Here is a 24,537-nt window from a genome sequence, read left to right on the forward strand (position 1 = left end):
TTGCGGCCCAGTCAGCCACCCTTTTAATACGCCGCTGGTGCTTGGCAATCCTAAGTATTAATACAATGTTTTATGTGACCGACAGGTAATAGGTGTAGTTAAAGTGTACTACAGTGTGTAACAAGAATATTTTGCATTAAATCAGTCAAGACTAGCTTACCGTTGGTGTATTTGTAGGCGACTGATGAATGTTAGGCTATTGCTAAACTCAAGCTGAGTTTTCGCTATTTCTAACGTTAGATCTAGACTATAGTAGAGTACCGATAAACCAGTAACTGCCAATATTGCGAAAAATAGTTTTTTTAGGTTAGAACCTGTCAAAATTTTTTTAAATTCAAAATTTTTCGTTTTTTAGGTCAAAAAATAATTGCCCTGCATATCATACGACTTTTTTGGGGGGAATTCATTTGTTATTCTTTTTCATGACGAAAATCTGTTTTCTGGAGCTCGTACAAAAATTACCAAGTCACCTTCTTTTTGGAACACGCATTTTCAAACTTCAAGCTAGTAAAAGAAAATTAGCTGCATCAGCAGGCGACAGGTCAATAAATTTATATTTTTTGTTTTTCAGATGTAGTTAGGCCATAGTCAATACATTATTTAGTCTAATATGTATAGAATAGCCTATGGTTAGGCTTATGTTAAAGTAAAACAAGATCATTCCAGGAGCAAAGACTTCCATTGGTGCCAAACCTGATTTCTAGAGCGTAATTTTTAAAAATACGTATGTAAGTAGGCTAACTGTGATATTACAAAATATCGGTTACTCAGCAGTGATCTGTGCTACGTAGCATAATTGCGTAGGTTGTCCAATGTCCATACACTTTCGATCGAAATAACGTTTCTCATTAACCTGCAAGCTGTACTGTGCAATGAAAGTTTATTAACATTGCCGTCAGAGGTGGGCAGTATCGCGGTACTAAAGGACCGAATTACTGTTCCGCGGTACTTTTTCTATAGTCAGTACCGATACCGGTACCGTCGGTAATTTTTTTCTAAAAGAATCGAATCTCTGTGCCGAATAATTTAATCAAGAAATACAAGTCGGTCCCAATACTCGGTTAACATATTTTTTGACCTGAAGTAATCTTTACAGTGGTTATAATATCGGTAAAAATTGCACTTGCTACAGCATCCGCTGTACAAAAAGTATCGGTAGCGAGTATCGACAAAGTACCAAACTACTTTTTTGAAATAGTACCGAATACCGGAACCGTCGGTCCATTTTAGGCCAAGTACCGGTTCCGTTACCGACCGTCCACCTCTGGTTCCCGTGTCAGACAATGCACTTATGCACATGACCTACGCAGTACAGGTCACGAAACCGCGAATTTATTGAGATTCTCAATCATTCTTATTTCTCAGTTTTAGTAGGCTACGTTAGCCTATTTATTAATTATAGATATAAGATATTTTCTATACAAATCGCCCTGAAATACCCAATCATGATTAAATTCCTTGAGGTGTCACGTGGGTAAAGCAGTTAAAAAACCAAAAAAGCAGTTCACTGGATAATGTCATTTCAACCCGAAGAGAACCGTATACTAGCAAGCTTGCTGAGCCTGAACTGAAATGAGGAAATGTGTGCAAACGTTTCCATCCAGTCCAGATTTTTTGATTTAATTTGGTTGCTCAAGTAGCCTATGGCTTGTCCTCGCGTAGTTCCGAATATAGCAAGCTATCATAAAAATTTTTTACGCAAAAATGAGCTTGAAGGATTGTAACCCATTCATAAATCTTTAAAATTCTTCGAACCAAGCATGGTTAAAGCTCCTTGAATAAAACCGTCGTTTTACCCTATTCTAACTAGGCTTGGCTTCTCCCGCACACTGTCATAGCAAAACGTGGCGTACAGTTGCATTGTTTGCTGTAGAAACTTGAAATTTGGTGACTTTTCCTAAAAAATGTTCAGCTATCTGTCCATGTTTGTTTGATAAAGTTGGATTTTGTAATTTTTAAGTAATTGCGATATTTTCATAATTTTCCTCTGCTTTGCTCTGCTCTCCGCATTGAAGCGTATTACTCATTTACGCACCAATAACTCGACTAACTATTCTCTTTCGTTCTCTTCTCGCGGTCAGCTGGTTTTCCGCACAGCGGGGACGCGGCGTAACAAGAAGAATTTCTAGAAATGTGTCACTTTTAGAAATACTTAATTTACACTAAATTCACTTTCTTTAGTTTTACAATTATGATGTATACAGGAAGCCAGATGATTTTTCTACTAACATGTAAAAATCCGATCAGTTTACGACGTATAGTTTTCTAGTAATTAACGATTGAAAATGTGTGTGCGGGGTCGGCCATACCTAGTTTTTTAGTAAACTCGCGAGCCTGGTTAGGATAGGGTTTAGCGAGAGACAATCGCCTACGACCATACCACGTTGAGTACACCCCATCTCGTCCGATCTGGGAAGTTAAGCAACGTCGGGCCCGGTTAGTACTTGGATGGGTGACCGCCTGGGAATACCGGGTGTTGTAGGTCTTTTGTTGTATGACAAGCGTACACAATTATTTAGCATATCCAGTACATTTTGTCCAATTATTAGTTATTCAAACTTAAGTATTTCTTAGCAGGTCGACCTTTCTAATTTTTTCTTTTCTTCGGTGATAGATGCTGTAAGAGTGTAAGCAAAGGGCAGGCTAGACACTAGAATTGAAGCATTTGCTGAATGTCAGTTCTTTTTTCGTCGTCCCCCTAATGTGGCATTTGCCTGCTATCATTTAGAAGACTCAGCGCGAGGAAAAAAATTAACTATCATACAAAATTAGGAAAGCTCTTTTCAAGTTTTTTTTTCTATTCCAGAAACCTAGCAGGTGATCAGAAACAAAAAACAGCTCAAAATGCGCACAGTGAAGATAAAAACAACAATAAATCAGATATAGCCTCAGCGCATAGCCATAATGGATCAGCAACCATCACCGGTAATGAAATACAGAGCATTGTTCAAAACAGAAACATGAATAAGCATTCGATATGACACTTTTGTTGATGTTATTCCGGACTTTGCAGAACGTAATCTTAGTAGTTTTGATTCGTAAAATATCACCTAGCAGCGAAGTACAGCAAAATGTATAGGTAAACCAAGCTGCTATGCAAGCCTAGTTAATTGGCAGTTTTTCTAGCGAAGGAAACGCAGAATAAACCATTCCATATAGAAAAGCGATGTAAAATGTAGGTTTTTTATCCGAAGCTACGCTGTAGCAAGAAACTCAACTATAATAAAATAATAACAGTAACAGCACAATTTTTTGCAGTTACCCAAAACGCAGGCTACGTAGACTAGCACACCGTGACGTGCGTTAGGGTAAGCAGCTAAGCAATAAACACAGTGCTTTGGGCCCGACTGTACTCGAGGCCTAAAGTTTAAGAAGAAAAGTAGAAATACTTTGCAAAAATGTTAGTTATCGTCCGAGAAAATTAATAGGTTTCAAACACTTGCAAGCAATTACAAAATCAAGCGGAAGCGTAAGTCAATGCAGCAGATTTAGGCAAAACTGTTTTGGAAGCAGCAAAGCTGGATTGGAAAGGAAAAGTTTTACTTTCCATTAAGTTGGTTGTCTTTGGAAACTTGTCGGCCAAGACTACGACTGATGGAAGACTGTAAAACATAAAAATATGATACAGTCAATAAAAAGTGTAACTAACAATTGGTGCCAACGACTTGACCATAAAAATTGACACCGATGTTAACTTAAATGTAACAGGGTAACCCTTACCCTGATGCTCTTTTTGCTGCGTTGATTGGAGGATCTGACAAATGCAGAAGAGGAGGAGGATTTCTTCCCGTTATCTTCCACCACGCAGAGAATCTCATCTTCAAGCGAATCCCTAGATCAGCAAATTTTGTGCAAACTGAATTAATAAATTCATCTTCCAACGCTGGACGTATACAGCATAGCTCAAACAAACTAGTGACAACACAACAAACCTGGCAGGTCGCACCAAGGTTTCAAACTCAGACTGTAAATGTCTTCTGACGGTGGCCTTGTTGACAGGGATGCCCAGGGCACAGGCCATATCGTCTGAAGTAAAACTGGAATCGAGTACAATGAGGGCCCCGTGCACACCGGAGTCCCTCAGACTCGAGGAATATTCTTTTAAATCGATTGATTTTGCCCACTGGACGAGCCTCGTGTTGTTCCACACCAGTAGGTCGGTGTCACATGACTGACACATTTGCCTTCTTTCATCCAATCGCTGCATGAGAGAGATTGTTAAGATTTTTAACACGTTACATTCTATATTGCATAGGTTTTGAAAGTTACTGTAATTTCACCCATAACTTTATAAGGTCATTAATTGGAGACGTTCTCGGTATAAAACCAAAATTTATGTCAGCCATTAACTTATGCGATGATCACCTTTTACGAAGCCAAATATTCCTATGATAGAAGCATAAGTTCTGCCACCAATGTCGATTAACCGACTAACCTGTGAATTGAAGGCAAGCATCTGTAGAAGCTGGACGCCACGCAAAGCGCTGTCTTGGTGTGGTTTTTTTCCATCCATGCCAAGATGTCGCTCGAAGTCCTTGCGCGTCAGTGAGGCCAAGGTTCGGCCGTCAATCAAATGCTCACGGAAGCGTGATGCGTATTGCGTAAGGCCTACGTCACGTAGCCATTGTTCGCTAACCCACCAATGGTCGAGCTGTCCCGCAGCTGACATATTGCTGAAAACAGAGGAAATTTTTAGATAACTCTGCTTACACCTATTGAAATGCGCACAGAGCTGTAATTATCATCTCAACCCCACAAAACCGAACAAGGGGCCTGTTGCTACAGGCAAGTCACTAAGCCCCAGTATTGTGCCCATATTATGGTTGTTTTAATACAAGCAGATGCAAGTTTACAGAACTGCTCCCAAAAAGGGAGCAGTCAGCGCAAAAAGAAACAGATTTCATCGTGTTTGCTCGACCTATACGCTCTCGTTCGACTCGGCACGGTGTAAACAGCAAAGCCGTGCTGGTTCCTTGCCATCTATTAATACTTGTGTTGTTGGTATAACCTGATTTCTCGTAAATACAGATAAAAATAACTTGAAATCTAAACGTGCCAGAATATGACGAAATCGAACGAGGAAGAGTTTAACCGGTCGCACGGTTTGAGGGCGCTGTAACCGACACCTCAAGCTACGTGAACAAGTGGGATTGATTTTTTAGCTAGTTTGGTGATATATTTTGTTGACTAATACCAACTTTGACTTACGCAATAGTTACGGCGGGGTTGCGAAATTCGTCAATGGCCAAGCACAGTTTCCTCTTGTGCATTGGGTTGTCTATACCGAGGCATTTTTCCAGTTCGGCGTCGGTGAGGCCAAGTAAAACCTGGGGAAAAACACACGTTGAAACATTTACTGGTACTAGTATTAGCTTTGTTGCAAGACTGATGTTTTTTGATATGTCTTCAGTCGAAATGCAGACTGTGATTGGAGCACTTACAATTTAACATTTTTTTGTGCTATCATAGACACGGACGAATAGATCTAAACATGGCGAACTTACTTTTCCGCTTTTAATATTTTCCGCGCATTCTTTGACGTACTGTCCCATGTGCATTACAAGTTCAAGCCAAACTAACACAGCGTCAGCCTTCCACCTGTACAAGATTAATCAATTCGTAATCAACTTGTCATTAACTAGTAGAATACCCAGTATTCTGTTCTTATCATCAAAAATAGCTTTATCATTAAACTTCAATTTTAGCCTCGAGCAAGACTTACTTGTGCATGGGAAGGTTCTGATTGTTGAGGAGGATTTCTTTCTTCTGTTCATCGCTCCTCTCATCCAAGCTGGTCCGGCTGGATGCGAGGTAATTTTCGGCATCGACTGAGCAGAAAGAAACGAAGTCGAATTAATTTTACAATCGCTATCCGCTTGACGCCCCTGAATAAACAATGTCGGGGAAGGCGGCCGAGAGCGGCAAGTTTGTTTAATCGCCTAAGATTTAAATCTAGAACATTTTACATTGAGGATCGATGCCGACAATGACGGCGTGTTTTGACACGGCACAATGAGAAATTGTCACACGGTGGCACGACACGGTGGCAGTGACACAGTTCAGTAACTGGATCACACATGATACTGAACTGGACAAACAAGAACAACAATCAGTGACAAAAATGTGTTGTGATTTGTGAGTGATGTTAGTCAAATTACATTTAATTCCAAGAATAACTGCTTGTCTGTATTTTGCAAAGGGTTCAATTGAAGGTGCACAAAAGATGCATTTATCCTTCCTATCACATATTATGATAGCATACGAGTCGAACAAGATTCGTATGATTAGCCTGGGAATTGTCTCAAGTTAATGATTGTGAAGGAGAACAGGGCGGATAAGGTACTAATTAGAGTGGTAGCCTTGTAATTACTTTGCCAACGAGAACGTGATAATTAACATAGAACTTGAATGACTAAAACGAGCAACGTTATATTCTTTTGCAAAAATAAAAAGTGAAAATTGGACGCCACTTCATAGAAATGACCGGGTCCGAAGGTGAAATAAAATGGCAATAAAAATTGCTACCATGAAACAATTTATAAAAAAGCAAACACCTACAGAAGGGGCATAAATATTCAATCAGTTCATGGTGACTGTTTAAACAGAAAACAAGTCGATCCCAATCAGCAAAGTGTTTGATGGAAGTAGTGAGACTGGTTTCAAAATGGATACCATGTCACCCTAGTTAAGCAAGCCACATCAAACCACACGATTAAAGGCAAGAAATCCGCATGCAAGGAGAACACAGGAATTATGTTCAATTCACAACAAACTGAATTTCATAAACTACATCAAGGTGCCGGTGAATGAAGCCAATTACTTCATGCCCGCAAACGAACACGATTAAACCAGCTTGGAATTGACAAGCTTGGCAAATAAGAACAAAAACATAATGACTGGCACTGCACAGCAAGCACTTGACGTCGCAAAAACGCACACACGTGCGCACAAACCTGTGGTATAAGATCCTAAAGAAAAAGAAGCGTTTCTTGCCATGTAGAGAGGTATCTCTGGTCCTATGAAGGCAATCAAGTCAAAGTCAAACTAACTCAAGGTTAAAAAACAGCGACTGCTCTAACAAAGCTTACACTTTCTCAAGTCAATAAATCATTAATCGATCATCGGTTAACGCATATACTAGTAATAATCATCAATTGCTCATTTATTTACGATTAGTTTGGTTTAATTACAACTAAACCAGCTAGATTTCTCTATGACCAATGAAGCTTTTGTTCATCGCTCATCGGCCTTAGGAAATGACCCAATTTATTTACCATTCAGTTTAAAGATTGAACTGGGATTGAGGAACAATTCAGTTGGCAAGGAATGGTCAAACGAACGCGGTAAAAATTGTCCCTACCACCAAATCGATCATTCCTTGAAGGGGGGGCTTCACAAAGAATTTTCGGCGAGGGATTTTCTGCGCTTACTAGGGCGATTGAGCGCTGAAAAGCTTTTGTGTGAAAACTGAAATGAAGCGTGGAAAAAGTTTCGGAAAAAACGCCAACGACCTCATCGAAAAGTCGTTTTCAATACACTCATTGATTATTATGTCACCGGAGCCTGTCAGTGTGAATGGGCTAAAGTTCACAAGCATCACATTTCGCAACTCTCTATTTGCAAAGGCGGTCATATATTACTTTGCTTACGTCACAAAAATGAATTGAAACCCATGAGACAAATTAGGAAAATCCTCGGGTAGCTTTTCGTTGACAGTTAGACAGTAAGAGTTACATTCAATCGAATGCGCTGGGCGAAAGAAATCTATAGGGGTTTGCGAAAACTAGCTGAATCTTAATACTTGAACAATCGCCAAGCTCCTGGCATATACGACAAATGTAATTTGAAGGCGAACTTAACGTTACTGTTTTCTTTTGCCGTGCGAAGCGCTTGGTGTTACAAGCGATGACGACATTCATTTCAGCTTAAATGACATTGTTATTCGTTTGCGACACCTACCACTTATGACGAAGACATGTTGTAATAATTGGCTGCGTTGTAGCATTAATAACAGGGCTGGAGAAACATGATGGAACGCAAGTGGCTTTTAAATTTCCGCAGTACCGGACGTGCACTTATCGCTGTAATCCAAGCTGCGGTTTTCGGCCTATTTTAAACCCAAAACACGTTCCTGTTATTGTTTGAATCCGCATAATTGCCCAGTGTTCTCAATCAGCCTAAAACGTGCTTCGGTCGCGTTGAGCGTTAAGTGTACACACTTCAGCCGAATAAAAAGTCAACGACAACATTTTGAAAGATCCAAAGTACGTGAGAACTCGACCAATACGGATACATTCAGATCGAAACGCATGCCGCAGATAAGTTGCTCCGACTTCTAAGTCTCGTGGGAAATACGATAATAAAGATGTAAGACGGTCTTTTCAACTGTTGCTTCTATTTGGTGTGGGCAAAAAGTCATTAGGCGAAAGAGCGGGTCAATAATTAATCGCAAAGCTACATACGGGAAATGAGATTTATATCTTGCTCTAGCCGAGTTTAAATAAGAGATTACTGAACTTACGAGCTATGTCTAAACTCTTCCTGTTTCTTCCTCTCCTGAATGCTCGGGATAAGGATCCGGAAAGATGCTGCACTAGCTTCGGTTTTCGGCTGTAAGAGTGTCCGAGCGAACCTCCGCTGGTTCCGGAGTCGCCGTGCACGTCTTCGCTGGAGGAAGAATTGTTTCCGGACAAGCCTGCTTGTCCCAGGAAGTGACGGGGAGACATGGGGGATGACGCAGGCACCAAGAGAGGATCTTGACTCTGCATGGAGGAGTTGGGTTCCGTCCCAACTACAAACAAAACAAAAAAGAATTTTGCAAAGTCTGTCATGCCAGCAATTCAGCACTGTATTGTCAAAATATATTGCTACCTACATACACTCGGTCACACTAGAGCTGGCAGATACGTACCTGAGAAATTCAGCGCTTTGTTATTATTCACACCTTCTTCGACAGAAATATGAAAAGAACGTCGCTTTGAACTCGGCTGAACTTGCGCGGCGGCCTGACGAAGCTGACGACGTTACAACAATACGATATTAATATGACGTAACAATATCACCTGTGCGCAAAAACATTTCCAAGCGCTAACGATGAACTGTCAATACGATGGTGAAGAAGTTGCACTTACAATAGAAAGTTCGGTTTCTATCTCTCGTATCTTCTTTTCGTTCGCCATCAGTTCAGCTCGCAACGTATTCACCACTTCCGTCTGATCCTGATGCTTCCTGGAGAAGTCGTTCCTCTCGCGCGAGAGCCGATTTCGCTCCTCGTCCGCTTCTCGCATCATGTCATCGTTCTCCTGAGGGTCACAAGGATGTTTTTACAGAGATCATTCAGGAATGTAAGAATCGTGAAGATCCGGGAGGCACGGCTCACCTTCATTTGCAGCTCGAACTCCCGGATGAAGTCTCTCAACTGCTCCTCTTTATCATCAATCGTCTTCTGCATCTCTTGGATTTGGTTGAGGAGTTCGGTTTTGTCTGATTTCAATCGCTGCCGATCGATTTTCAAAGCTAGGAATGTAAACGGTAATTTAATACATTCAACGATCATTCAACCATCTAGATTCTAGAACTTTACCACTATGCTAACAAAAACAAGTCCAATGCGTTGGCTATGAGTGAAAGAACGACGTGGTAATTGCAAGTTTATGTCAGTAAACCACTGCATTAGGTTGCCGTACGTAAAACTCCGCTGCATTAAGGTTGCCGTATGTATCAACAAACAGCCAACATGTTATTAACTGCTAACTCCAGCGAACGGATCGTGTAATTACGGCGGAAATGGATAATTGAGACGACCACAGAGTTAGCCACGAAAGCCTTAAATGACTTGAATATGGCAACAAGAAGCCGACTTAATATCACAAAGGAATTTTATTTGACGTAAACGCTCCGAAGCTGTAGTTTGATAAATGCATTGTCTAAACATACGCTTTGGAGTTCAAAGATACTTGAGTAGTACAGCCGGGCTACATCAAAGCACCTTCAATGGATTCCCTGTTTCTGTTGTCACTGTTGTTGATTTGTTGTTTCAAGTTGTCGATCTCCTTTTGAAGTTGCCGATTGCTCGCGTTCAAAGATTTATTTTCTTCCATCATCTTATTCATTTCGATTGTTTCTGTAAATAGAGTTCAAAGTTACGTCGGAACATTGAAGAATTTGAAGTCAGTATTTGCCCAGCTTTGTTATCTTTATCAATTCGTACCTTGACAGTGGGAGCAGACGTCTTTAACTATCGAAAGTTCTCGAAGCTTCTGATTGGTCATATTGAGTTCAACTCGCAGCGTATTTACTTCCTGATTGGCTGATTGTATTGTTCCGTCAATGTGTGAAGCCAAACGTCTGTTGTTGTCTACCATTTTCTTGAATTTTGTCTGTAATTTGAAAAAGCTGCCTTGATTAGTAAAGTCTCCACTTTGGGTTATATGCGACTGGATAAGATATCACTGAAAATAAAGGTAAAGCCAAACAACACCAAAGCATTGTTTTGCAAACAACTAGTATATTAATGCTTTATCATTTTTGCCAGAGTTTACCGTTGACCAACGCAGAGCACGAGCTACAGTACGTTTCACTACCGGTGCACCACATACCGAGATGAAACGACGAAAAATAGATGAATAAGAGACCATTTAATGCGAATACCGTGACCGATAGTCGGAAAACTACCACGAAAATAAGCAAACAATTATGCGACTGCAACCAGTAAAATCCGGAATTTACCTGTGCATCCATGAGCAAGCCTCTCATTAACGTCAATGAAGCGTGAAGTGCGTCTCGTTGCTGTGGTAACAGAGCACTGTTGGAAAGAACTTTGGCCCCAAGGTCGTTTGCTGATGGAATATTCCCAGCGATGTTTAAAGGGGAGCTAAATATGAATTGCAGAATCTGTTCACTGAGAGAGTCAAGCGATTGCAAAGCTAAAAAGAGAAAAGATAGTTTTTAAACGCGTGGGAAGACGCATTTACGGTGATTAGACACAAATATACCGAATTTATTTGGCTATGAGTTCTCGAGCTAGTAAAAAGAGCTATTTTGGGATCCACTTGTGGGATATGTTATCGCGAACGGCACTTCTGATCGCTAATACGTCATTGTATTACTATTATACTATATTTGTTGTGGCAACACCATTTTTAATAAAGTTTATGTCGTCAGGCATTTATTTGGACATAACAGCACTTTATGATAATAACGATCGATATTTTCCATTTTAATCCGGACAACGTCATACAGGTGTAACTTTTTCCAATTAAGGAATAACAAAATCGCTAAAACTTCATCGATTATACCGAATGTGAAAAATAAATTTGCCTTAGAGAAAAAAAATACCCGGATTATATTAAACTCAAAAGCAAAGTCGTTAAAAAATCATCTTTTAATAAAACCATTCCACTCCTAAAATCCCAACTACTCTATGATCATGAATCACAGTGACTATATCCATGATTATATCACACGTGCACTCTTATGATTATGACATACAGAATTGGCACAACTTACCAATTGTTAGCGTAATGCTTCATTTCTTTAAGTTATCGCATATACTGCAAATTTTTCTTTGAACAAACTGAAACCCTTACTCTGACAATTACCAAACTAAAACACCTGCAGCAAAAGACGAAACGATTTAGCAAACTTGGCTGAGTGGTTAACTGCATACCACACCAATGTCTCTGCACAACTGAATTAAGCTGACAGTAGTGATCAACAACAGAGCGTTGAAGAGACGTCGGAAATGCAAGGTTTTAGATTACGTTTTGGTCAACCGCACAAGCACAAGCGGCATTCCGGCTTGGTTTTTTCCTCGTTCACAAAAAACACACCAAAAAACGTGACGACCGACAGGTTCGATGATTTGGCAAACGGAATATCACTTTTCGAAGCGGCGAAGAAGTACTGGGTACTCGATCAACTTAAAAAAGAACGGAATAGTTCAGTTCGTTCGCGCAGGTTAATCTGTCGAATCCCGCCGAATGAAAATTCGTAAAGTGCTGGGCCCTTTGGTCATGAACCGCCAATACAAAGGCTACGCTGTAAACCCTATACAAACTCATATCTCTATCATCAGCATTCAGTTAATTCACAGCTCAGAGCGTCTCTCGCCAATCGTCATATATGGAGAACCAATGTCGACCTGATGTAGCAGGCATAAACAAAGCGAGGGCAATCGCTATTGGATCAGGTGCCACAAGTTGACCTTTTAAGACTGATTGTCCATCCCTGACAAGATTAATGGCTATTTGAAAATTAACTGATGACCGGCCTTATCAGTCAAAAAAAAACTCGCCTCACCGACGAGTTTTTGATTCATTTACTCTGAGTTGTGTTTTAGATGTGACACTTAGACAGATTTAACAAGCAAACATTTAATCGCGGTATACCGCGATTAATCGTAACTGTGCCGTTACATTGTGCAGTCGTTGTTTATTTAATGGTGAAACCTGTACCTCGTATGGTTTTCCTAATCTTCACTGTCCTGGTGAATCAAACGCTTAAATTCAGCGGACAACTGCGAATGGCAGGGCCACCCAGCTATAACGACGTTGAGCAAGAGAATAGTCTGGAAACGTTTAGTTATAAGCTGCAGCTGAGCCGATATGAATAGCTGCTACTGTTTTGGACAAATATACCAACTCAATTGCTATTACAGTGGAAAATCCGTTGCTCCAAAAATGGTCATATACACTAAATGCATGCTCGCTGAACAGATACTTTGCAAAGACGTAATCTTGTTAAATCTTATCGAAGGTATTTAGTTTCAGCAAAGTGACATTTATCCCTATAACAAACTGCGTCGTCGCAACGTGCTATCTCCATACGATACTAGACGAGCAGTTAAAGCTTGTTTCATATACAAGTCGGCAGCACTCCGGTTGCATTCAGACGGCTACTTCGCTGCACAGCGCAATTGCTAACACTGTATATCCCAATTATCTACGTACCATCTCATTCTACACGTCAAACCCGAAAAGGGAGTGCGCATTTATCATAACCACGATGGCCACACACACGGTCACTACGGAGAGCTATTATGACGCAATATAAATAATTAATAGATGGCCAAGCTTTGTCCAGATGAAACAATTTTTTAAGAACAATAACTCTCGGTCGACTCGGAAAATGTGTACGTGTACTTCTATCTATTCCGCTCCAATAACTACACAACCCAAAGAGATCTGACAACGAATTGCCTGGATGGTAATACTGTCTTCCGCTCTATCTTATTTACGCCACGTTGACCGCCAGCTGGATGAAAATTGATTTAAATCGATGAAATAGTCGCCAAAAGTCCGGCCTAGACTGGCTGACCTTCTCTGCACTACAGCAACTCGATAACTTGCCAACTTCTGACAACGCTGCCTCTAATTAATGACGCAACAAGGTTATTCTACAACGATGCGATGAAAGATAGTTGCTGTTGTTTTGCAATGTCAATTCAGTTAACTTTATTACAAAGTACAAAGTTTCCGCATATAACGTCGGTGGCATTTAAATGACTAATATTAACAATGGCCTCCCGCAAAGTTAGCACATTGGTGTCATGAAATTGGAAATAACTTGACTGGGCTGCTGGAAGAGTGGTAGTTTTCCAATGACGTAATACCTATAACTGCTACAACGCCCACTAGAGCACTACTTCGAAAAGTGAATTGCAATCTAAATTTTTCATTTTGTACGTAGCGAGTACTAAAGGGTCTTAGCTGTTTAAAGTACAATTTACAACTTACAGTACCTACTCGAAAACCTTAATCAGTAAAATATTCTCGGCTTTTGAAAATCGCGACAAAGCAAGTTACGGCGTTTGGGCGGTTACAAATCGTAGGTACAAAAAGTACAAGCGTCAAAGCTAACTTGGCGTTAATTAAAACGTCGACGAACTGGAAGGAACAGGGTGGCTGTGAAAAGGTTGACATGAGGATTATAATTTCGTGTCAAACGGCGCATCGCATTAAGCCCTTTTGTCGGTTTTGGATTAACTAAACGCTACGTTTAAGCGTCTTAACAACTTCGCTTGGTGGGTGTCCCAGCTGTGATTGTCTTTACTGGACAGGATAACAATTAGTTCACGATAAATATTCAAACGTTTTTAGAAAGTTTCCATTTAAGGACAAATGTTGCTAAAATCTGAACAACAGAAACTAGTATTGTAACTTAATAACTCCGGCAGGCGTACGACAGCACCGGAAAAGAGTTGTGGAGAAAAACAATTGCAGACGCTAGTTACTTGATTATTTGATATCGGTCGCGAACGGTACACAATAGACACCATACACGTGCCCCACTTCACTTTACTTCACCTCACATAACTAGCGATTATCTTTCATTTAGTTTACGTCCTACTAGTCAGACACACTAGCTGCGCTAAACAATGGTACCATTGTTATCCGGTTGATATAAACCTCTTTAATTTGTAACGCGGTAATTTTGGCGACAAAAATGCTGTTCTACAAAACAACGGTAATAGTATCCACGAAACATCTGATGTATGAAGCCTTGTACATATCCCAAGTCTGCGCTAGAGCTCGGCATAAGATATGATAAAGTAACCGCAGATTTTCCGAAAAACTTGAAAACAACAAGCTGAACGCCATCGACTGTTCTTTGCTTTTGAATGTGCGCGGTTAGAATCAATAGAACGCTAGATAGCATAGTTCGGCTAATTATTCTGCGATAACCAGGTCGCAGCCAGAAATGATACACCCTTGGCTAGCCAAGAGCGTAGCCTATAACGTACTGCAGCATAGCTCGACTAAGGGCTTATTAATTATAATCGGCGTGTTCGACTTTTCAGGAAAAAAACAGCGCTATCTACAAGCAAACAATAACCGAACCCTTGGCATCGTAGAGGCCATAACAAACATTGCAAAGATAAAATCTTGTTTGACAAAGCGGGGAAGTTATCTTGGAAACAACAGTGCCTGATAAGCGTGCTGCTGTGCATCTTTTTATAAATATTCAAAGATAAGACGTCTTGGTGGACGCCATCTTCAAGATCAAGCAAGGAACACCACCAAACTAGAATAAACATGTTTTACTGGAATAGGCTGAAAGCTATAGCATTTAAACATAACTAGTGTTTGGTCTAATCTAATTGTTGCTTTAACCCTATTGCAACCTTGATTTTTCGGACTAAAACCCATTTGAAACGCGTCCAAACACCTGAAACATTTATCAAAACTTTGCACGTTTTTCAGTCGGTCTCAAGTCATTTGTATCATATACTAGAATACTGCATCGTACTAAAGCTAAAACTAAAGTTCGACTAAATTAACATACCACTTAAACTAAATCAGCTTCGACTGCCTTACCCGGTGTTATTACAGTAAAGCTTGTTATGATGTGGCAATTAGTCATCTTTAAAGAAGTGCTTCACATGATGACGTTTGAAACTTGATCTGACCGATGATTACGACACGACTCTCTCGTGTCGTAATTGTTGTCAGAAGCCATTCAAACTATCGTTTTCGCTTGATTTACTGTAAAGCGTGAAAACTACGGCTACTCAATGCGCAAAAGCGTGTTTTTTTTTCAGGGAGAAAGGTACAGCCGGAGTTTACATCGCTGTCACTAACAAGTTACACGTGATACGTTTGGGCAAGTTTTTGTTTTTAGCTCAAATTATATCAACTTGTTTACTTTTTGGGCCTTGGTGATTTCATAATTTGTTATTAAATCGTTTTAATTCACCGCTGTTCCTGTTTGGAAGTGGCTTTGAAAAACCAAAAATTATTCGGATTTTTGGAGCCTTCAAATAGCAGGATCTCTGATTTCTGAGACTTTCTCCGATGCAATTTCGTGGTAAAAACAAGCAAGTAAATCAAATTGGTCTACAGGAAATGTCTAATCATGCCGCATCAACTGAAGTAATGGAAGACAGAATCCGAAAGCTTCTGCTGATTAACCCACTTAAACAAAATGTGAGAAAATAGGAGAAACAAACAACAGCAACATTACACCAAACTAGCAACAATTCAAATGAAGCGTAACATGGCAAGACTAAACTGGTAATCCAATTACTTCTAATTTTCCTTTTCAAGTTCGTTATGTGTAAACCTAAATTGATACACCAAACGCGTCCATTAACGCCCACGAGGCACTGGCCGATGATTTATTTGGCAGGTTTACAACCTTGCCCTCCCGTAAAAATGCATTGTTTTATGAACCGATCAATATTTGTGAAATATTGATGAATTATTGACATGCATGTTTTCTGTTCATACGTAAACAATCAGGCAGCAATCGGCAGGCAGGGCAGGCTGGACAAGTGAGCACATGACCATGCGATGATCTAACACAACAGCATCATCCTACCTGTTTCCATTCCGCTCAGTTTGGAGGTGAATATTGACGAGATGGAGTTGGGTGAAGTCTGATCTTTGTTGATTGTTGAATCACACACATCAACTTCTGTCTTTGCCGGCTTCATAACGGCATCAATGTCAGCGAAAGTAACCGATTTTGCAGGTTTCATACTCAGCTTGACATCTGGTGCTCTCTTGTTAGCGATTAAGCAAGACTTTAGATTTTCTATCTGGTACATGACAATAGCTACGATAAGCTACAGCGCTAAACATATATATAGCAATACTTTGGTTAGTAAATTTTCATAACTACTCAAACTCTACATCTAATAGTAAACTGCTGCTGACTGGGTTGTACTAAAATGACGCAATGGCGTCTTCAAGGGGAATTTGCCGTAAGTTGGACAACACTTGCGTAACAACATACTCTTTACAACAAAACTGCCTCGGCAACGCTTCACGAACACACAGAAACGAACTGAAATGACCTCAGCTGTTGCGTGGTTTTAGCAATTTGTGCAGCTCCAACGACCCATTTTGTCTGTCGCACAAAACCCGTTTCTAGGCGACATTACATTTAGAAAAAAGAAAGATGTTTTCGGCATGGTCTTGTCAAGGCCTGCTGTTAGTTAGTGTTAATTATCCGATTAAAACATCACTCTTACCTAGACGCAAGAGAAAAAAAATGCAACAATGGAATTTAATCCACAGCCAATTATATCCCGGGGCAAATGCTCTATAATGCTTTTGAAGTATCCGAAAAGTCCCAGGGCCGCCCTTTGTTTGTTTTCTACTCCGACGGTGCGCTGCCTAACACGTCACTATGCCGCTAATGATTACAATTGAACCAAACTCAAGTACAGCAGACAAACAAGATCGTACGCTAACCCAACACTAAGGTGGCATGAAGAGCAAACAATACGCCTGTGTGGGACGGATCTACACCATCTGTTATGTTAGGGCGACCAAATAAGAATTAATCGATCTTCTTTATTGCTTTCAGCTACTTATCTTGAACAAAATTTTATCCACAAAACGCAAAGCTGGCAGACTGTCCCTGTTTCAGGCTAAGTTTCTAAACTGGGTTTACAGTAACTGTGCGCAGTTACGACAAACTTCTGCGCCTCGACCACCTCGCAAAAAGAAATACGAAAACGAGGTTCTAATAAGCGTTTGGTCCTTACGGCCAGTTTGTATTCCACTCTCCAACGAAGCGAAGTAGCTCTCGAGTCGAAGTGCCCCCCCAGCAAGAGCACTAAGCAAGGGATTCGAAGTACTCCGTTCTACACAGCGCGCGTACTCTTAATTAACTTGCGAGAACTACAGATAACTAAAGTTTAGATGAGAAAAAAACCTGATTCACTGTTTTGCTCAAAACGTCATGTATCAAGTCTGCGCTAACAATAGCAAAGCACACGTAGCTGAATGAAATAATACTCTTAATCTGCGTTCACATTTTAAGTACTTACTAAGTATAGCTACTGACGAAAATGACAGTTCATCTTCTGTAAAAATTGAATCAGTCTAAAGCGAATTAAAAAAAAACCATAGAGTTGCTGCACTACATAAACGGTACATTTCTGGTTTAAAGGTGACGATAAAACCAGGATTTTAAACCGCAATTCAATAGAACGCCCACCTGTTGACATTCATCCGGCAGATTGGGGCCATTATTTCAAGAACAGCGAACTTTGACACATCAGCAGTTCTTCAGCTTGCCGAGATAACAAAACCTACAACGGCGCTATTTGAAAACATTATAAAACGGTCATACAACCGTCTTACTTTTGCTTGTCATGGTCACAGTACCAATAACACACCCGATTATGTTAGATCGTAAAAACTGATGCCCGTTCAACGCTGTTTGCGTACCGGTGACGTTTTTGTCTGCCTGAAATCACACAAATCCATCAAAACAAGCTTACGCTATTGATACAAATCAGTCAACAAGGCAAAAGTTAAAAACGTGAAAATCTGACAGGCGCGGCGTGTGTTTAGTTAAGCTGGCGACACCACAAACGTTTTTGAATCGTGATAATCGCCACTTTCCGGGTCGCAAGGCGAGTTGGATTGCTGCGCAGGAAATGGTAACGCCAAATCCGGGAAATTAAACACCTTAAACCATATAAATCAATCTAGCGTTCGCCAAGCAGCAAGCAACTGCCGAATTCTTCGTCGCCCTTTATCACCACTTAATTAGGTCAACCTGATTAATGTTTGCTTTTAACAGAAACATCAACGACGGTTGTTTGACTGTGCCGTAGTTGACAGAAATATTACCTCCATCTTCGACTTTGGCAATTCCATTGATCATAATACACTTGTTATCTAAAAGTATCGTAAATTACGATGAAATTAGGTGACGTATTTTTGTGATCAATGATAATGAACCCTCTATTTCGGATAAGACAATAGCTTAACCTCGGATCAAATAAAAAACGAGATATCCGCATCGTGACGTCAAATATTACATTAAACCACGAAAGCACGTCACATATCCTCTAAAATGTTATCAAGATAAAAGCAAACATGTTTTACAGTAGCTCGTAAATAACATTGAAAACTCAACAAACCACAACGCCTGAGCAAAACTTATATCCCAATGGTCTAGCATTTCAAGTGTGCCTACGTGTTTTGTTTCGTCAACGAATACGAAAATTGCCGTATATGTTCCACGAAAACAGATGTAAATTTGCGACATACGTGATAATGCACATGTTTCTAAATAAAACAACGATGGAGAAATGTGTTTATTGTATTCTCAAAATCAGCCAGGTGCTCAGTAACTTTTATGGGAGTCAGCGCACAATTGCAAATGCCGTATCCGGTGGAGGATTCTTGGGCTGCTGATATTATGGCGCGGCTACAAAGCGTGTAACATGAAATCATTTTCAAAGAACAATGGGTTTCAACATTAAGCTGTTTTATGCAAACCAAATAAATAAATTGCGGATCCGTTAGTCAAAAACATGAGTACGTATTTCCGAAAATGCACGTAGTAGTTACGGTTCTGTTGCCATTGACTAACCCAATCCTTATCTGACGACGAATAACAAAAATGACAATCTTGACAAAACGGATTAAAATGAGTCACGGTTCTATTAACTGGTTTATTTCGTCAATATTTTGAATTGCTGACAACGTTGATGAAAAATATCATATCACCGTCGTTTCATTTTATCAAAAACATGTCCATCTATGACCTGCTAAACTCTTGTCTGAAGCTATAGCTTTAAGCGAAGTACAGGAAATTTGTTTTAGCTAACTTGTTATTGCAAGCAAAAAATATTTAGCAATGAACATATGCTTACTTTTAACTCATGATTTGATTAATTTTCGAAGCCTATCCACCATCCATAACTCAGTGAGGTAAATGATCGCATTCGCCTCTCGTAAAACCTATGAAATTCGCAACCAAATACTGGTATGAAGGAAACATACCTACATTAAGGGAAGTAATACCTGCGTAAACCAAGGATTAAATAGGGGCGAAATCAATAGCAGGAGCAGCCTATTTAAGTTGATGCTTGTCAAGGTCAATGCAATGACGACAGTTTAAAGTGAACTGAACCAACACGCGGTTAATTCCAATTTTAAATTCAGTATTTCGAAATTCTAATTATAACCCCAAAGAACCGCATGTACATTATTCTTTTCTAACGCCTACAAAGTTCAAAACTGTTTTTTACGATATTTAAACCAGCTGTCGGCTCATGTAGCATTTAAAGAGAGATGTCATGGACGGAAGGAAAGCAATTACACCTTTCTCCCGAATATTATCTCGAAGAGTTGTAATTTCAGGCACAGTTCAAGTGCCCGGGTTGGAGCTCGTTGACAATTTTCGAGTTTCAAAACGACTTATTTAAACCCATAAGAACTGTGTTGCTGTTAAAACAATAGGCGATTCAGCCAGCAACTAATAACAGTCCTATGGTTCTTGGAACACTTGACCCTTCGCTATGTTAAAAATTTTAACCTATAATGGCTCTGCTGAAATTTGTAAGAAAAAGGCACCTATGTACAAGGTCTATGTCGTAATTTTCTTATTATTAGGTTAATGCATGTTGATGTACATGCCCATGCAATCGGTCAAAGTAGACTTGGGGAATGCCAGTAAAATGAATAGCTTGGTTACATATACAGCGAAATATGCCGGTGTTTGCTTGGAATAAAATCTCTTCGTGTGCGGTGAGAAAACGAACCGTGCATGTGTAGTGACCTCCTACAAACATAAACAGCGAACCTGTCTCAATTAACTTTCAAAGGAAATCTGGCATTGCGGTTAAGGCATTGTGCATTGTAAAGGAAATGAAGCGAAAATCAATGAAACCGCCTAAACAGCAACAAATAATGAAGTAACAGATGTCGAGATATAAGTTTCCTTGCAATATGCTACGTTTCATTACATTATACAAAAAAGAATTTATCGACAAAGCTGCACATTCATTATATGCAGTTGTTATAGAATTAAAGCATTGATCTTTGACAGTCTTTAGATTTGCTTGCTGTGGTTATTACAAGTTCAGGAACGTGGAGCGTTTTTCGTAGCATAGCTTCTGAATCGGGGTAGCTACCGCCTTCTCTGATCACACCGCCAACCGAAGCTTTAGAGTTTAGACAATAATGCTTTCGTTTGATTTTGCCGATGATATAATATCATTGACCGCTCACTATTTCTTTGACTCGGTCGTGTCAAGGTGAGAAACTAAATAAGGGAAGTTAAAGAAGGAAGCGAAAACCACCAAAACCCGCCTGTTGGAACTCTGCCTGAGATAGGAGAGAGGTTAACCAATTTCAGCGAGAGGCTAACACACTATGAACCGTTGACCTGGCTCTTCGATAAACATGAAAGTTCGTCTCTTACGAATTATTTTCTGTTTTACGAAGATGACAATTTGGGAAGGGCATCAGTGCACACGAAGACAAACCCTTCATAGTATACTCTATCAATAAGACGAGGTTTCAAAGAGATCAATGACCATGATGAACTGGTGACAGCGTTGCTTACGTCGCGTGTGGCCATTCTAAAGTGCAACAGCGCCGCTAGTGGCAGGATTAATAAACCTTGTATGTCACAACCATCGTCAGCGACGATAGAAATCCAACAACTAAATTAAAGGATATCCTGTATTCTCTCCATTTTCTTGTTGTACTGCCATACAACTTATTCACCGAAAACTAGAAAATTTTCTTATTTTGGAAATTGCAAGAGTTACACGAAATCTTAAATGTGCGGCTTCTGAAAACTGAATCAAACGCAATTGAATTTCAAGCAAGACCGTATAAAAAACTCTTAAATATATTTTTTTGGCTGAGACTTTTCCATGCCCCACGACACAACTATCCAATGCAGATTTCTGCGAAACTAGAGCAGAAGTTCGTGTAAAATCTTGTATGCAAAAGGCAGGCGGCAATCACCAGAACGCCCTTCAGCAATCCTGTTCAAGCGCCATGTAGAAATACAACAAAACGAAATCACCAAATTATAAATGTGTGAGCGAGATATGATGCAAACGTGACTGAAGTCGCGCAGGGCTGCAACGTTACCGAGCGTTTTTTTCTCTGAAAAGCAAAAGGGACATTTTCGGAATTCTTACCTGTTATCGCAGGTATCGTAAGATCAGCTATCGGTAAGTAAATCCACCTAAGCTGGCTAATATATCCGGTTTGCGGCGCTCGATTAGATCTGGTTTAATCTGACTTGTTACAACAATTAGTCAACCTCGCACTGTTGATGCTTGTGTCGATCATAACCACAAAGAAAAACTGACGCATTTTAAGGTCACCTAGGTCGCCGTGCTTTAACTATCCCACGATAACGAACATAAAGAATATTCTCAGTTCACCTTCTTACGATTCAAAAAGTATCAAATGTCTTGAGCCTGCTATTTACAACAGAAACACTCTGCCGACTCTAACCAGCCTGGTAACTGAAGCCGTCATTCATAGAGTGTTAACTTACGACCAAATTCCTTACGAGTTCGTTTTTTATTCAAGGTGTGGACAAGACAGTTTCGCTCTAAACTCCCAGCAAAGAATAAAAACGGAAAGCGAAATTGGTTTCCGAATTTCGTCAGCAAAACATCAATTTCAATTTCAAAACTTGGTACAGGTTCTTCCATTACCTGCGTTGACGCAGCTGAAGCGTCAACACATCTGATGCGACATAATCGAATGTTTTCTGAACTGGAAATAATAGCGATTGTTCCATTCAAAACATCAAAGCTAATAGCGATTGAATTTCACAATCTCACAATTTAATACTGAAATCAAAAACACTTAAATACAAAGGACTAGTTGAATCCAGGTGCTGCAACTTGTTTAAATTTGCACTAACTTACGTAAAGGCACGGTCAATTTAAGCATACACTTGACTTAATTATCTACTACTGTATAATGTGGTATGAAGCATTTTAAATACCATAATTTGTTTCTGCACAAGGTCAAAACTTACCAGTTGAAAGATATTCTTTTGGTGATGATTTCTGATCACTGTCGAATGTGCCACGGTCACCCATGCTATTCACAACTGCGCTAGTATTTTCTATATTGTAATTAGAATTATCGAAACTGCAAAATACACAAAGAAATCTAACTGAAAAAAGGATGATACTAGCTGAATATTTTGAATCAAACTATGTTTCTGTATTGAACCAATAAGTTTGTTTCCTACTGCAGCCAAAATGAACCAAGCAAAAATGAACCGAGTCTCACTTGATGACCGCTTGTATACAAAGATACCTGTAAATGTATACATGAATTTGAATACACATTACGTAGATGATCATACAGAAACCCCTAAATATAGCTATGGATACTGACTAGTTGCTTTTCACAATCATTCTGATACAGTCTTTGTTTATTTTTTGATATAAAATCTACAAATAATAATTAATAATGCCAAACTTCAAATTTTTTACCCATGTACATAAATTTTCTTACAATCCTACAAAGCGACATTTGAACATAACTGTTGTTTAGTTTAATGGGAGCCACTTTTCAATTTTTACTTCGTTTTATTTTTCTGTGTGCGGCATGCTTTTACGTGCTGTGTGCCATGAGACAGTTTATGCCTGTCCATAAAACAGTTACCTGAAGTGTTTTCTTTCATAAGACGAAATTAATTTGATTTGATACACTTGATTGAGGTTCTTGGCATAGAACATGTAACTAAGCTCCAACGAACCAATGTATGTCAAAGTATGAAAACAAACAATTACGTTGTCTTGTCATAATAGCAACACTGATGTCACAATGGTGCACAAAAATATTATCATAAAGTTATAGCTACAAAACTGGAAGATCTTTCATTTCACTGATGTCACTACAACATAGGCAGAAAGCAGTGCAACAAACTGGTACAGTACTTTGATATAAGTTATATTAAACCTTTTGTAAAGAGTATATGTGTTTTTAATGGCCAATTTAGTCTGTCATAATAGTTATGACGCTGATACTACACACTACACAGGCATACAAATATTATGTCATAAAAATGTTATTGTCAGTCTGTCAAAAATCTATCAATTTTGTAAAATTGTCATAGCATGAAAATTATCATAATAACAGAATACAAATAGATATGCTGCCTCCAGCCTATGCAGCACATGCCTCCATTGTTGTTACACATTCTATAACTGCAGGCTGTCTACCAAATAGTTTCAACGGACCATATTGAAAAGTGTGAAATACACACGAAACTCATAAACAGACATGTTAAATTTTACACATCATTATCATAAACAAACCAAGCAAAGATGACTGTCTAATCTAAATACCGATCTATAATAGAAAAGAACTGGGGCTTCAGTGCAAGCTATTACGCCAAAAATTGTGTCACGCATTTTTTTGTTAATAACTGCTGTAGTTTTCACTCCATTGCACAGATAAATAAATCATCGTAAACCAAGACAGCAAACTCAATTCATTTTTATTTGAGTTGATAAAGGTTCTACAACACTCAGTTTTCCCAAATTTAGTTGTTGACGTTCAAGTTCACAAAAGTAAAACATCAAAAACTTTCTCAACATTTAATTTTTGTTTTGTTCTGACACTTGCTTTTAGTATTTCTGTGGTAGTAGTTTGAAAATGTTTTTATTTTTTTCATTAAGTGAACTATGACTCACTCAATTTTTTCCAAGATAAATATTCAGGAATTTTAATTTTTCGAGTCCAAGTTTGCCTGAATGATCTAGTTCAGGGGTGGCCAACCAGTCAGAGACTAAGA

At 39.4% G+C, this 24,537-nt stretch overlaps 1 protein-coding gene and 1 non-coding gene across 8 annotated transcripts; one reads left to right on the forward strand and one right to left on the reverse strand.

Annotated features, from left to right (window-relative positions):
* Positions 1-2,366: 2,366 nt before the first annotated feature.
* LOC143450928 (5S ribosomal RNA) lies at positions 2,367-2,485 on the forward strand. Its single transcript, XR_013114821.1, has one exon. It is a non-coding gene; the product is annotated as a 5S ribosomal RNA (ribosomal RNA).
* A 277-nt stretch (positions 2,486-2,762) lies between these two features.
* LOC143448791 (uncharacterized) lies at positions 2,763-22,904 on the reverse strand. 7 transcript variants are annotated; one of them, XM_076948664.1, is made up of 17 exons: positions 22,765-22,897; positions 16,321-16,504; positions 10,729-10,925; positions 10,211-10,379; positions 9,989-10,123; positions 9,380-9,516; positions 9,132-9,302; positions 8,912-9,014; positions 8,522-8,791; positions 6,954-7,016; positions 5,723-5,828; positions 5,505-5,598; positions 5,209-5,327; positions 4,436-4,673; positions 3,933-4,201; positions 3,721-3,832; positions 2,763-3,602 (listed from the first exon to the last, which is right to left on the reverse strand). In XM_076948664.1, the coding sequence occupies exons 2-17, from the start codon at positions 16,478-16,480 to the stop codon at positions 3,540-3,542; spliced, it is 2,406 nt and encodes an 801-aa protein (XP_076804779.1). In that variant the 5' UTR covers positions 16,481-16,504; positions 22,765-22,897; the 3' UTR covers positions 2,763-3,539. The 7 variants fall into 7 exon arrangements, with proteins under 7 accessions (XP_076804779.1, XP_076804778.1, XP_076804780.1 ...); XM_076948663.1 differs by having other exon boundaries at positions 16,321-16,540; positions 22,765-22,896; XM_076948665.1 differs by lacking the exon at positions 16,321-16,504 and having other exon boundaries at positions 22,765-22,904.
* Between the last annotated feature and the right edge of the window lie 1,633 nt (positions 22,905-24,537).

This window comes from Clavelina lepadiformis, chromosome 3, assembly GCF_947623445.1.
Source record: "Clavelina lepadiformis chromosome 3, kaClaLepa1.1, whole genome shotgun sequence".
In the NCBI taxonomy this organism is placed as follows: domain Eukaryota; kingdom Metazoa; phylum Chordata; class Ascidiacea; order Aplousobranchia; family Clavelinidae; genus Clavelina; species Clavelina lepadiformis.